This window comes from Gymnogyps californianus, chromosome 2 (assembly GCF_018139145.2).
Source record: "Gymnogyps californianus isolate 813 chromosome 2, ASM1813914v2, whole genome shotgun sequence".
Taxonomy (NCBI): domain Eukaryota; kingdom Metazoa; phylum Chordata; class Aves; order Accipitriformes; family Cathartidae; genus Gymnogyps; species Gymnogyps californianus.
The window spans coordinates 145,590,102-145,605,894 of record NC_059472.1 but is presented as its reverse complement, the minus strand read 5'-3'; the positions used below and the strand labels follow the sequence as shown (position 1 = coordinate 145,605,894).

Here is a 15,793-nt window from a genome sequence, read left to right as displayed (position 1 = left end):
CTCATCTGTAAGTTAGATAATTTGCAGTTCGACGTTGTGTTAGAATTGTAGTTCCAGGAATATTTCAGAATATACAACCTTTACCTATTTAAAAGACAAGGAAAAGTCATTGTCATACCTACTTTCAACTGTGGTTAAGTAACCTTTTTCTCCTTCGCAACTGGTGTTTGCTTCTGAAAATGTTGCTGGAACGTGTCCAATAAAATAGCAGTAGGTCCCATATCTTCTCCAGCCCTGTAACATGATTTTAAGATTTCCATATAACTTTTAAATAATTGTGATATCATGTATTAAGTGAGCTATACCATTTCTAAATGAATGAAGCACAATAATCATGAATATTATGAATTAGAAACCTTTGGCAGTGAAATTACAGATTCCTTCTAAGCGGTTCCTGTAAATGGCTTTCTAAAGTTTAAAGTAACTGAGAGAGAGAGAAACTTCATAATAAATAAAAACCAAAAAAATCTATACGTAAATAATATAAATAATTCAAATAATTCTAGATGATTCTCATACAAGGTACTTATTTAATCTGAGAAATTGGTGTTCCGTTCTTATATACTTACTTTTTTGCAACCTGCATCAGTAATTTCCTTTTCTCCAGCTATTTGTGATATAGGTTTTCTTTTACAAATGTAGCCAGCTTTCTTCTCACAGACATAGTCTGCCCAATAGCCATCCTGTGGCAGGAAAAAGAATGAAATAACAATGAGATTAAGATGAATAATCTAAAGAAAATGAAAAATTTCTTTCTTTATAATGAAAACTGTTCATTTTCTTTCTCCTTTCATTTTGAAACAGAAATATTTTTTTCCTTATCCGATTCCCCTAGTTGGTAACAAAAATAAATCTGCTCACATTCAGTGAAATAGTAGACTGGGCTATAGTAGTACAGCTACAGCTGGTAGTGATAAGAAGGGATGAGGGTGCAGGGAGCTGGTCCCCGACCTGTTCTCCATGGCCCTGCACAGGCAGTTGTGCCATGCAGGGATGGGCAAATAAGCAGGCACAAAGGAGGCAGCAGGGATCCCCACATGCCACCATTACCACCAGAGGAAAAGGAGCAGGAGAATGTACTCAAACTGCATCCAGAGACCTGTTTTATACCCCTAATAATTTCATTGGTGACTTTCAGATGAACTTAAAGGGAAAATTTCATCAGTGATGCAGTAATGCTTTCTTTTTTTTTTTTTTTCTAATGAAAGGTCATATTTAATCTCATCCTTTGTCCCCACATCCCTTTTTCTGGCCCTAGCCAGTTGCTGAAAGAGCGGGGCACATTATTCTTTTATTAATGTTAGTTTCAATATTAAAGTAAAATATGTATTGAATAATGCTACCTGGCCCTTGATTAGTACACAATCTTCTGGCCTGTTGTTTGTGGTGGATGGCTCTCCCAGGTGCCATTTTGTGTATGTCACTGGCGTGCCATCACTCCATTCAAAATACATTTGAACCTTATGATCATTCAGCCCAATCCATAGCTTGTCTGTTGGCTCTAAAACATGGAAACACAGAACTAGAAAAGACCTCTTATGCCACTGCATCCTTTTCACAGCACCCTCAAGCTCTAGAACATATAATCCCTTTCATAAATTTATGAAACATAAAATTATTTAGTGTGTTGCATGATCATTTTATAAATTAACATTTTCACATAGATATTAGAATAAAGACAGTATGCTTTGGAAAATTAGGCTGTAATGAAATCCCTGCACTGGATCAAAAAATTTTGCTTCTCTTCCTCGTAGCAGTGGGAAAAGAGTAAATTACCAACCTAATGCTAGTACACTATGGTGGTATGATAAAACTGTGTGAATAGTTACTTTTTAGGTTCTGTTGCACTGGTCAGATTTTAAAATACTGTTTTTATGTAACTTGAAGCATGAATGTTTTAAGCTTCTTTTAACAAAATGAAAAAACCTGAGAAACCCCCTAAGCCCAGCCCCCCCATCCATAGATCAACTGTTTAGGCAATAATAAAATCAGAGTTTCGACAACATCCAAAACTCAGCAGGGGAAGGCTGTCAGCAACCAGATCTAACTTGGAGGCTGTCCCTGCTCCAAGCCGAGGCCGGACCAAATGACCGCCAGGGTTCCTTCTGGCCTAAACCAGTGTATGATCCTATGGTTTTAGGCATTCTTAACAAAAGGAAAGCAAGGAAAATGAAAGGTAAATTTAGGCAGCATTCACAAAAATAAGAAAGAAGGAAAGAAAGGTAGATATGGAAGGATATTCACAATTTCTTCAATAGTCACTAAACTGGGGTGTGATACCAGAATCAAAAAATATAAGAAACAAAAAAATATTTCCTCATATGGTTGGACACTAAGCAGACAAATTACTCTTTCTGAAGAAAGAATTTTTTCTGTCTTGAATATCTTTCACTTTTTCAATAGTTAATTAAGGCTTTCACTACCTCTAAGCATGAAAAAAAAAAGCAAATAGTTAACAGGGGCAAAAAGTAGCAACACATCTACAGACTTCTCACATTTCTGCCAGGGATATTAAAAAGGCCATCGCGAGACCATGCTGACATGTTAGATCCAGTGACCTGAGTACAGTTGTTTAGGCAGCCCAGGCAATTCCACAGCTTGCTGCCTGGAAACCACCTTGGCTAGCTTTGCTGATCTTTTCCATCTGGCAGTGTAGAGAGCTAAACTTTTCTTTAGTAGGTTTCTTCCATCACTTCTGCAGAGATCTGTGAACTTGCTGATCTAGATGCTGGTTGACCACAAGATGCAGAGAATGACGTAGAGCCACACCATAAGTTCCCCAAATGCACAGAAAGCGGTACAAATATGTTGTTTTTCCATAAAAAGCACTCTTTCAAAGTGGAAGTTATATTTCATAATACTTTCACTAAGAAAGCTTCTCACTGGGATGACTAGTGTCCTTCTACCCTCATGAAAAGCAAAGCACAACTCAAGACAGTTGAGTAAGTCTGCAAGTTACAGCACAGAAGGCAGCATCCATGTTGAAGCAGAAAGGAAAGTACTGCACCAGCCTAACGCCACTGGACCTCTGGCTCCTTGCATGTCTTTGGCTGCTGTGTTTCATGTGAATACAATTGCTGCATCTCAATTCAGCTAGCTGGTGCTTCTTACATGCAGACAAAGGCAAAAGCCCCTCCTGGAAACACTCACTGTACCCAAGCCGAGACACTATAAAGCTGTGCTCCTCAAGGCTTTGGATGCTGGCCAGGTGACTCCCTTCCTTCTGACAAGAGGTCAAAGCTTCTTCCCATCCTTTGGTTTCCCTGAAGATCTTGTAACAGTGATCTCTATATGGTATCCACCCATCTGGGCAAGTAACGGGCCCAATGTCACCTAGGAACAAATATCAGTGTTTTAGAGGAGCTCAAATGCCATGCAAGAGACATGACACTGAAAATTTTTTCACTTATTCTGTGCAAAAGTTCTAAACTAAGAATTTTCTTTTGAAATTCTCATTATAAGGAAATGATGGACACAAAACATAGTAAACATAAATATGATTCTAAATCTAGCATTTTTTAGCTTGGAAAAGGAAAGCATTTTAATACAAATATTATTTAATACAAATTCTAAGGTTCTTATATAGTCACATGTCTGTAACAAATACACTAATGTATTACTTTTAACAGTTTCTGTATTACTTAGTACTTATTTGTCAGATAAGAGAAATCAGATATAATCTGCACCTAACATAGAATGCTTATGAATTTTTAAAAGATTAAGTATATTGATAGAGTAAAAGTCATCTAGACAGATTTACAACCAGACGTATACATAGGGAAGCACCAACAGGGAAATCTTTATACACTTAAAATATCTTTTATCTTTGCAATGTGTCGATCTTTCTTCCTTTTGCTTATTTTTACTAACATCCCTCTTCTGAAAAATAATTTTTGGTTTGTTCTCCCTTTTCATGCTCAGTAGTGTGTATATTCAAAGGGGAGACCTGACTACCAAAACACAGACAGACAGGACAAGTTGGACATTCTTTGCTTTTACTTGCTTCATTCTGTGTGTTGTGGGACTGGAGATCAGCCTAGAAAGGGTGCAATGGTTGTAAAAAGCAAACCAGGTAAACAAGAAATAGTTTCTATTTTTAATAAAATTCTCCTGCTCATCTTTGTCAATGTGAATGCCAAGCAATTCAGATAACAGCTTCTGCTTTTAATTATCAACATATATCAACATACCTGAGGGAACCAAGGTAAAGTTTCTTTTCTTACAAATGTAACCAAGTTTCTGATCACATTCCCAATTTTGCCATTTAGCTTTTGTTTCAGGATTCAAAACTGCACAGAGTTTTCCAGATCCTGGCGAGGGGCTTCCTTTGCGAAAGGTACAGAAAAAAAGGTGAACTTTTCTGAAAGGCAAATAGAGCTCTAAGCGCTAAAATGCAGAGGAGAAATCACTCCTGGCTGAAGTGAGAGCCCCAAAGACCATGACTTTCCCAGGTTTGGCAAGAACTGAGGTAGGTCTCTGGTAGTGGGAATGTCTGTGTGAAATGTAGTATCATTTAAGTGGATATGAATGTGTAACCCCCTCATAGTTTTGTTGCTAGAGACAAAAAATGGAAGACCATATATTTTTGGGAAAGACAGTATTGCTTTCAGAGCTAAAATATTTTTGCAATACATAGACGTTTCTGGCTTATATTGCTATAGAAAAAAAGCTTTTCCTAAAGCTAAAGCAAGAAAAGCTAAAATACATATCTCATGGCATATCTATCTGATAATAGAATTTAAAGTAGTGTTTGAGGTATGTATATTTTTTCTTTGGAAATACAGAATCAAACAAAGTCACAGCTACCTGGAGCCCAGTTTAAGTACTGGAAAGGGCTGCCTCCAATCCACTCCCATCCACTCCTCAAGTCCAGTCTGTTGAGTCCAATCCACAGTGCAGAATCTGTACCTTCTGTTAACTCTAAGTAACCAAAAGAAGATAAATGATTTTATAAATCACTTTTTTATTAGCAATAGTCACTAAAAATGTCTCTAGGAAGACTTACAATTCTTGAATATCTAACTACAAACATCTTTAGATACTGAGATACCTGATAAATTAAAATATGCCAAAGCTTTGATTACTGTAAAAAGCAAACAAACAAAAAACCCCCTCTTATTCTATCACCTAATGCAAAATGAGCACAGATGAGATGCCACAGAGTATATCCAAAATGGAAGTGTTTCTGCAGAATAGGCTAAATTCTGTACAACACTGGATTTATTTAAGTAGAAATATTGGTACAGAGTAAGTATAAACAATAATAATAAAGGTCTTAGAAGTTAAGTTCATCATTAAAAATAACAAGAGAGGGTTTCTTTCATACCATTCCCCCGGCAATACCTGGGTAGGTAAAGCCACGATTTGGGATCTATGAATAACTGGTATTTTTCAGTTTGTCGAATGAAAAAAATCAGATGTCAAACTGTATTTGACACAAAACACATCTTTCTTTTGGCACAAAGATACCTCTTCTCTCTTATTTTCAATTTGTTTTAAAGTTTCCTTTTGACCAAAAATGAAACTTTCATTTACTTTTCAGAATTTTTTTTTCCTCTTTTAAAAAAAAAAAAACACGAAGTTTTAATATAAGATAACATTTTAAAATAGAAAGTCAAACTGTTAAACTTGCAGGATGCTGGAATACTTTGAATTCTGTTTAAAATTGGAAGGGGTTTTGACATGAACTTGCAAATTCTAAAAGATTTTGTTTACTTGCTCATGCATATCTAGGCCCATAGACATTGGCCAAAACCACACTGAGCAGTCCTTACCTGTGTGATGATGGACTGAACAGATCCTGAATGTAAGTCAGGGTTTGCTTTACTTCCTTACCTTTAAGGTATGTTTGTTCGTGAATGTCTGTGATACTCAATAATTCTGCATTTTGCTGCTGACAGCTCTTCCTGGCTTGGTGCCATGTGAGAGCTGATTCAGAGTTTATTTGGTAGTGGACATTTGCTAACAGATCTGTAGTCCAGGTGGTATCTTCATCTGTGGAGAAAATAATTATTTTGGGGGTGACAGTAACTCACCCACAGAAAAATGAGTTGCAGGTTCTCATTACGCATGGCATTCTCATTTAATGTCACCTGTGCTGTTCTTTCAAGAGCACTGAAAATGTTACGAGCAGGATGGGGAAGGATGAAGTTAAGGCCTGTAAACTGACAGGTAGAGATGGCAAATATTGCCTCTTGCTCCATGAAGATACAGAATTCGGGAATTACTACAAGGGAAGTGATTGCATAGAATAATATATATTGCATGGAGTGCTGTGGCAGGAATCCTAGGTGAAATCTATAAAAGATATGCAACATCTCCCGTTTCTCTTTCTGGACAGCAGTTCCCACTGAGAGCTGTGAGAACCAGCTCTAGACCTGAATTTAGCATCAAAACAGTTCTTAGGTAAATCCCCCCTTGCAAAGAGCTTCTGGACGTGCCTGTCACACAGCTTCAAAGCCTGGGCACTGCAATGGTGCTGAGCTGCATTGTGCTCCTCTTCTGATTACCTTTGCATCTTTGGTCTGTTGAAGATCTATAAATGCTCAATCAAGCACAATACAAAATTGAATCACATATTTGATTATTCCCCAAAGTCAGTATGAAGTTGAATTTAAAAAAGAACTGAGAGCTGGGACTGGCTTTCAAAAGCTTTGAAAAGTATTCATTGACCCTATGTCACATGCCTTTTGGGCTCAGTGTCCTACGTATCTTTGTAGGGACCTGGAAAGAATATTTGACTATGGATTTGAACCACACCAAAAGCACATTTTGTATCAACTATAAAAAAGTAAAAGAGTGTTTTAATAATAAAAGACATAATGTTGAACAGGAGCAATGGGGAGGAATATAGGGGAAAGCTGAGAAGTGTCAGAAGGAGTCTTCAATGCCTTGAATGCAAAGCTCCCCCGTCAAGAACAAGGCCATAAAGGGAGATGGAGGGGGAGGTGACCACAGAAATGGAAGACAGTTTTCAGAAAGTGATTGAAGTTGTAGAGAAATGCCAGGGATGGGAGGCAGTTGTCAGAAGGGGTGGAAAGACTGCTTCCCAGGCAATATGAATAGGGCTTAATAGCATAGATAAAAGGACACATTCCACCTAAGTAAAACAATATTCACATGAGAATCATGCAGACTGAAACGTTAAATTCATCATTAATCTTCCTACAGCACTCATTTTTGTGCCCACATCCATCACAACAGGGGTCCTCAGAGAAGGGTTGTACAACGATGACAGCACACATCCTGGCTGGGAAACAGAGAGGAGTTCAAAATTATCATGCTGCTCAGCAACACCCCCACAATTAGTGGGAACTGCATGCTGTTTTACTCTTCAGTCACACTGTTCTCCACATCTTTATGCAACGTGTTATTTCCTTGCGTAGAGAGCTGCAGGATGTGGCAATACATCATCTACTAAAATACATTCTTGTAAACTATGCATTATTATAAAGTTATTCATATTCTGCTAGTGCTGGTTTGCCAATACGACACTGAGGGGAACTGCATGGGAACAGGTAACTTACCTTTTGATGGGCAAAATCCATACCGCTGGTCTGTGTCATAGTCTGCAGTGGTTGCACACCAGAGCCAGCCATCTGACCGGCCAGCATCTGTGCACTTGGCGTACCACTGCTTATTGTACGTGAAAGGGAATACACAGGGTGCCCCAAAAGCATTTCCTAGTAGTGTAAAGGTCTCTGAGAAGACAAAATAATAAAGATAGTATGGAAAATAATAAATGAATGTAAACTGTGAAAAATGTGAAGCCTATGCTAATGGCTGAATTGCATCTCACAGTGCTTTCCATGTTACCTTTTCCAAAACTATAACAAAATTCATTTCAACACTTTTTCAGACTTAAGCTGCTGACATGTTTTAGAGCAGTACTATTCTGATGTAAAGTAATATTTCACAGATGACGTCTACAACTACATTTTTGTTCTGACCAAGATACTTTTACAAACTTAATAAGCCTCCAGAGCTCTACCCTAAGATACTACTATTTTAAACAATGTTAAGATTTATGTAAAATGTGCAAGGGGAGGAACTAATATTTAGAAGTCCTACTTCCTGGAAAAAGTAAACATCAGGTTAGACAATCCATCTCTGTTTTTATTCCAGTGACCGTTTAAGTATCTCACATACGGTGGAGCAACTCCCACATGCAAGGCTCAGAGTTTAATACTTCAAATATCATGTGAGGTGGTTTTTAGAATATTTGTTCTGGATGTGGGAAAGCCATTCAGAACAATCAGACTTCAGCTAATCACAAAGGGTAATTGCACTGGTAACTATAATTATTCCATTTTATCCTCATCTGCTGAGTCGCAAAAGCCACGCTTCCTCTGCCTACACTGGCACTTCCAGCCCTTTTTCAGCTCACCCATATTGTGCTTCTTTCTTGAGGATGTAATTTCATTTCCATGTTGCTGTACAAGAAACTTATCAGTGTTTATACTCTCTGTTAGCAATGTAGTGACACAGTATGGTGAGCACTAGTGACTTTAGAGAATACTTATATATAGTATAAGTAAGTATGTATATACTAATAAATAATATATATTTAGAGAATATATAGAGAGTATATGTAATACAATACTTGTAATACTAATATACTATAATACATACACTAAAATAGTGTGTGTATTATATAATATATAAATATATATATTATATGTATATAATACATACTTGGCCATAAATATGACATTAAAGTCAAGGCTAACTCCCTCAGTACACTGATTTTCTAAAACTCTGATGGTCACTGAAGGAATCAGAATAGTCAGAGCCAAAGATCCAAAACACTCTAATACTCACAAACAAATTAGTGCAAAGATGAAAGAATCAATTTTCTGTACCTTCATATCCCCGGGAACATAAAACATCCATGGCCCCATAGATCTTCCACTTATTCTCTGCACTCAGCCCCTTTTTTAACAAAACATTATCATGTTCTTCATTGCCAGGACCGAGAAACAAATCTTCTCCTTGGATTGCAAGGAGGCTTTCATTTCTGCATTCCCACCACTGGAGCTCACTTGTTCGACTACATGGATACAGGGTGATCACAGCCTGATCCTCCTTCGACAGCACCCCCAGGCATAGGTTCAGTCTCACACTCATAAGCTGATGATCAGTGATCCACCTGAATTTTTGTGATTCATTGTCTTGATTGCAAGTGGCAGTTCTAATTGACTGCGCGGTAGACGCCTGAAGACAGAGCTTGTTGACTTTATTATATATTAAAAATGTTTCAATGTCTGTAAAACAAAACAATACATAGTAAATGGTTAATACAGAATATATGTATAGTGGATATGTGACATGATTCTGCTTCCCATTCACATGAACAAGGAGTCATTGCATTCATATCAGATAAAAACAAAGTGGTTTTGAACAGAGTCCAGTGCAACATCAGTTTTCCTGATTAAAAAGCAATAAGGTAGACAGTAGGATATGTATTTCATTATTATATGTCACCATACTGTGGATTAGTGGCAGTCAGCAGCATCAGCAGAGCTCAGCACAGCTTGTTGGATTGATTTACAGCAGTCACGTGAATTCCCTCAACCACACTGCTATTACCATTACCCGTTTCCATCCATCCTCGCATGCATAGCCTTGTAGACCTCTGACCTCTACAAACTTTCCTTACCCTGCCAGATCTTACAGGTCTCCTAGTGGGGTCACAGCCATCTTTGCTGAGCCATTTGTCTCCACACTCCCAAATCCACATTTCCTTTCCTTTTCACTGTATAAATGTGGGTGAACACCTCTGGGCCTCACAGGGGGTACTCTGGGCTCATTGGCCTTGCTGACCTACAAGACCTGCAGTATCTACTATGAGCCATTGCAATGTAAAACTAGGAATGACATTGGGAAACCAATCACAGTCTGAGAAAGTAGCAAGGACTGGGTAGTAGTGGCATCTGACCACTGCTTTGGCAATGTAGAAAGGCTGGTGGAAGTTAGAAGGTCCACCTGTACCAGAAACTGGGTCCCTAGCTCTCCAGGTAGTTTCTCTGATCATGTCTACAGTGTTGGCCCCAATGTAAAGTAGAAGTAGCTGAGCTAATTTCAGTTCTACAGTGAGTTTATCAGTAGCAGTAGTGAATCATGCTATGAATTTGCTCTGCTGCTTTGTGGTGTACTTTGTGACACACCTGGTTGTATTTCCCTCCAAAGCTTCTGGGATTCATAACCAGTTTTGGTCCCTGATACATCTCTTGATCATTGGGCATCATATTTAATTAAAATGTATTTAAAAAGCTAAAGAAATTTCATTTAAAAGCCTGCAAAAAGTGAAATCAATGTAGTTGATAATATACAGTACACTGAAAATAATTGTTCTGGCCTGTAGTGATACCATGGACGATTAAAAAACCCACCACATACTCTGAGGCAATCCGCAGCAGTTTTACTCAGGAGTTACAAAGCTAAAAGCATTTAGCCTTAAACATTCAGGTCTCCAGAAGCCATCTGTTTAACACGTACAATAGAAGCGCAGCTGAAGAGATGGCAGTAATATTGTCACTGCAATTCTACAATAACTTTCCTAAACTTAATCCAACTTTATTTCACAAAAATTTTAGTTCATCCCCTTTATCAATGCCAGTGAATTCAGTGAGTCTGTTCAAAACAGTGAATGAAAATAATCCTCTTTATAAGCACTAAGTCTCTCTGGATTGCACAGCCATCATCTGTGAACATCTTAATGTCCTACAAATAATTACATATTTCACCACTCCTGAAGTTTTTCGTGCTTGATTTTGCTAACCATTACCCAGACACCAACAGCTCAAAAATCAGAACACAGAAGTAAAGAACTAAACCAAAATAGATATTTAAACAAGTCTCATGATTTGTTTAGGTCTGATCTTCTGGGGTTATTGAAATGATAGTGCCACTATATATGAATAAAGTCATTAAGAATTCAGTCTTTGCTTCCTTCTCTATCCATTTCTTTTTTCTGTTAGATCCTGCCCTTGCCTCTTGCTTGCCATTAAGAGGCTCCTCATCTATATGTCCCAAACTAGTCATGTACGTATAGGCACTGCCACAGAACCATAAATCACCCAGAAATGTCAGAGGACATGGAAGCACCTTCACAGACACCTTTACAGGAGGCAAGCAGGAGGCACTTACCCACCAGCTGCAAAGCGCTGTGAACGAGAGAAAGAACAAGCAAGAAGCCGGAGAACATAATTGTAAATGCTGTTTTCTTTTCTTCCCTTCACCAAAAGCTGGATGATGAGAGTTGCTGTCAATAAAGTCCTGCTGAAGAGAGGACAGTGACTGGTCCTCCTCAGTTTCGAAGGCTGGATGGTTGGATAGCTCTGAGTGCTAAATAAGGAAATATTCTGTCACATGCCACATTTCAAAAAAACAAGACCACACAGCACAAATTTTGCCTTCCAAAAAGAATGACTTCTCACTGAGGGCAAACCGTGCTCCCTTGGGAAAGCAGGTGACACACAGAAGGTTATATCTCAATACTTTCCTGCTGTCTCTCCTGAAGAGACATCTGAGGAGCTCATGGGATCAAATCAACAGTGAAATACCAAAGACAGAAATTCAGACTCAGCTTTTAAATCTTACACCTTAATTACACAGTGAAAAAATACCATCAGGAAAACACGTCAGTCTCATATTTCCATGTGTGAGATGAGACAGGATTGAATTTTAGAGGATTGAAGTGAAATTCACTCTGCAGAACACTATAAAAATTTCTTCCCTTCCAAATGAGATTGCTATTGTCCTACTGACCTTAATTTCTGCATAAATGCAACTAGGAGACCAGTACCCAAAGCTACGTGAAAAATGGCTCATTTTAAAAACAATCCACATTTTTCTTGTGAAGTAGATCAGTCTTGTCAGACAGTCATACCAAGAGCCACCCACAATTTCAGGAAACACCACATATCTCTTCTTTCCCAGATCACAGAGCAAGCACTCAGCAGTTTGGTTTCCAAACATATAGGTGGAAACCTGAAAGAAACAGCACTCCTCTCCTGACCACTATAGACTGTCCCTATAACTGCATAAAGGCCTGACTTTATCACAGTCGATTTTTACCATGAAATATTTTGTTTTGTTTTGTTTAGAAAAACTGCTAAATGGAAAACACAATCTGTGGTGTGAAAATATTATTTGAAGCGTAGTAACATATTTGTTCAGCACCTGTAGCAAAAATGTGATAGCAAGAAAATTTGGCATCATCTCCTGTTTGTTGCCAAGATGATTGCATTTCCTACGTACAGGATTTGTTCCTACTTGGCTGCTCAGCAGAAAGACAATGCGAGAGAGTTAGTTCCCTGAGAAAGTCTACAGGATTAAAATAAAAAGGAGAAACTGAATTGTGAAATAAGAAATTACAAGGAAATGCTAGGTACAGATGTTAGGAAGTTACAGGCAAAGTTAACTGAATTTTCTTTTTCAGATGATGACAAAATATACTAACAACAATGGTAAAGTCAGCAGCTTTTTCTGGGAAAGACATTTCTAGAACCTTTTTGTTAAAAAAAAAAAAAACAAACTAAGTCTCTTAATCAGCTGCCAAAGATTTTGCCTAGAAAGAGTGAAAGTTTTCTTTGGCCTGAACAGATTTGTCTTAGACTGACAGCATTTCCTTACAGCATGTGCCTATTTATATAATTCGTTTAACCCAGCCGCACTAGCACCACGCACGCTGCTCACTGCCCCCCACCCTGATAGAGAATCAAAAAAAACTGATTGAAAAAAAAAAAAAAAAAAAAAAAAAAATAAATAATAAAATAAAAAAAAAAAAAAAATAAAAGTAATGTGACAATGCAATTGTCACATCATTGACGATGCCAGTAGTGAGCGCATCTAGTTATCATTTATATACTGATGATGTCATATGTATGGATAGCTCTTTGCAATTTCAGCTGTCTGTGTTTCAGTTCTTGTGTCAGCTTCTTGCTCTGGCACGAGAAGCTGAAAAATTTGACTAGTAAAAAAACAACAATAAAAAATTTTATCAAATCTATAAATAAAACAAATAACATAAAAAAAAACTTTAGCGAAAAAAAAATTAACTCTGTCCTAGCCGAAACCAGGACAAGATACATTTTCATTATATTGTCAGGAGTTTTAACAGCCGTGTTTTATTCTGGAGCTCATATGGCACGAGGCCAAGAGGAATTCCACTTTCTTTTCAGTTGGACATTGCGCAATAACAAAGAAGCAAAAAAGGAACGGTCCCTTTTCTTCACCCTCCTCTGCTCCTCAAGCCACACCGGAGCCACCTGCAGCCTGGCAGTAAAACAAACATCGGTTCGTTAAGAAAAAAAAAGGACTTCATAGGAAACCCTTCAGCCAGGTTGCAGACCAGTTTTAGGCTAAAAATCCAACAATTTGTACTGTGTTCTTGATACTCCAAACACACCTTGTGCACTTGCACCTTTCCTCATATGGCCAGTACTGCAAATTATGGGGTGCTGTGCTGGTTCCTGGAAAGGAGTGGCTGCTTGACACTGTCGAAGTCCCTGAGGTCAGCCTCCAAGGAAGAGCAAAGCCAGAAGAGCAAACCTCACTACGTCACCTGCATCTGACACCTCCTGATCACCGTGAGCCACCAGACACATACCTCGGGGAGCACCAGACAGGAGGCGGCACTGCCTTCTTGCTCCTTTGTGCTTCAGAAATCTGGCAATGTCAGGCACCTACATCTCACCACTGCTCATGGGTGTAGCCCCAGGACAAGCTGGATCCAGCCATGAAGTGCAGGTTGGCCAGCCCCAATCTGGAAGGTCAGAAGCTGGGCTAAAAGCAAAGTTGTACTCCCTGGCATGAATTTAATCAATTCTCTGTTACTTCAAATTCAATTGCTAGACCTACATCCTAGACACTAATCTCATAAAGAGATTACCGATAGTGTAAAAGTTAACTTGCTAAGGATTCCCTGGAAATCCTACTGAGTTTATTAAACCTGTACTCACTCAAAGATTAAGGGAAAAAGAGCAGCACAATATCAACAGCACTCTGTACCTCGGCCTGTCTGATGAGTCTGAATGAATAACAGGGGGGAGGTAACAGGTGATGGTTGCTTTGCAGGTGGTAATTTGCCAGTTACTGATGCCAGGTGTTCGCAGGCAGCTACAGTGACATAAAAAGACCCACAAAGTGCTTTGGGATCCTTCAAGAGTAAAAATCCTTTAGGATCTGCTCTGCTGAAAGAGCAATCCCCACCAGGGTAAGTCTTGCCATGCACTCAGCTGCAGCAGCTGAGAGCAACTGATGCACTCCTGAACTTGCAGACCAGCACCGGCCATCGGGAACCAGTTGCAAGGGGATTGCTCTTGCGGGTTATAGCATCAATTCGTCTTTCTGTGCCAAATTTAGTTGAATATTTTGATACAGAGGTGAGATGAGCCTGCTGTTTTTCTGGTCAGATTCTAGCAATGGGGATAGGTGCTGTTTGCCATCCTTTGTAACCCTTCTCATTCAGGCTGATAAAAGCACCAGTTTAAAGCTGCTCTGTTTATCTAAAGTTCAGACAATAAAATCCACACCGGTCAAAATAAGAACTAACCTAGGGAAACATACCCAGGGACTGAAAATACCGTGGCTATTGCATTAATTTGCTTGACTTTCATACATACCTAGTGAAAGCAGCCACAAAGCATAGAGTAATTAAGCAGAAAGGCAACTTCAGCATGAAAGGGAGAATGGAAAGATTTCCCTGGGGAAAACCAAGTTTGAACATTGTTTGGGGAAGGGTATAGTTTCTTTATTAACATTTTCTGAAGAATGAGGATTTATATGCCTTCCTTGTGAATAAATGGTATTGCATACATAAGTAGTTACCAAAGAGACTCAGAAGAGCACAATTATGATGTCCTTACATCTTAAGTCCGTTATGCAATGCCAGAGACTACATGTTTGGATACTAATGTACTGGGTTTGCATGGCAAGGTTTTGGTAGCGGGGGGGGCTACAGGGGTGGCTTCTGTGAGAAGCTGCTAGAAACTTCCCCTATGTCTGATAGAGCCAATGCCAGCCAGCCTCAAGATGGACCCACCAGTGGCCAAGGCTGAGCCCATCAGCAACAGTGGTAGCGCCTCTGGGATAACATATTTAAGAAGGGGGGGAAAAACCTGTGCAACAGAAACTGCAGATGGGAAAGAGGAGTGAGAATATGTGAAAGAAACAACTCTGCAGACACCAAGGTCAGTGAAGAAGGAGGGGGAGGAGGTGCTCCAGGTACTGGAGCAGAGACTCCCCTACAGCCTGTGGGGAAGACCACAGTGAGGCAGGCTGTCCCCCTTCAGCCCATGGAGGTTAATGGTGGAGCAGATATCCACCTGCAGCCTGTGGAGGACCCCATGCCTGAGCAGGAGGAGGCCCGAAGGAGGCTGTGACCCTGTAAGGAAGCTCATGCTGGAGCAGGCTCCTAGCAGGACCTGTGACTCTGTGGAGAGAGGAGCCCACGCTGGAGCAGGTTTGCTGGCAGGACTTGTGACCCTGTGGAAGGGACCCATGCTGGAGCAGTTCGTGAAGAACTGCAGCCCATGGGAAGGACTTATGTTGGACAAGTTCATGGAGGACTGTCTCCCGTGGGAGGGACTCCATGCTGGAGCAGGGGAAGAGTGTGAGGAGTCCTCCCCCTGAGGAGGAAGGAGCGGCAGAAACAAAGTGTGATGAACTGACCCAAACCCCCATTCCCCATCCCCCTGCGCCGCTCAGGGGGAGGAGGTAGTAGGAAAATCAGGAGTGAAGTTGAGTCTGGGAAGAAGGGAGGGGTGGGGGGAAGGTGTGTTTTTAAGAT

General features: G+C 39.6%; 1 protein-coding gene across 1 annotated transcript in view; it reads right to left on the bottom strand.

Annotated features, from left to right (window-relative positions):
* Positions 1 to 11,206, bottom strand: part of LOC127029898 (macrophage mannose receptor 1-like) — a 35,089-nt gene extending 23,883 nt beyond the window's left edge. Inside the window, exons 1-10 of the mRNA XM_050915711.1 lie at positions 11,149 to 11,206; positions 8,862 to 9,263; positions 7,527 to 7,700; positions 5,836 to 5,994; positions 4,807 to 4,920; positions 4,191 to 4,325; positions 3,151 to 3,333; positions 1,344 to 1,501; positions 570 to 683; positions 119 to 234 (exon numbers count right to left, since the gene is read on the bottom strand). Of these exons, the coding sequence (XP_050771668.1) occupies positions 119 to 234; positions 570 to 683; positions 1,344 to 1,501; positions 3,151 to 3,333; positions 4,191 to 4,325; positions 4,807 to 4,920; positions 5,836 to 5,994; positions 7,527 to 7,700; positions 8,862 to 9,263; positions 11,149 to 11,206 (1,613 nt within the window). The remainder of the gene's footprint in view (positions 1 to 118; positions 235 to 569; positions 684 to 1,343; positions 1,502 to 3,150; positions 3,334 to 4,190; positions 4,326 to 4,806; positions 4,921 to 5,835; positions 5,995 to 7,526; positions 7,701 to 8,861; positions 9,264 to 11,148) is intronic.
* Between the last annotated feature and the right edge of the window lie 4,587 nt (positions 11,207 to 15,793).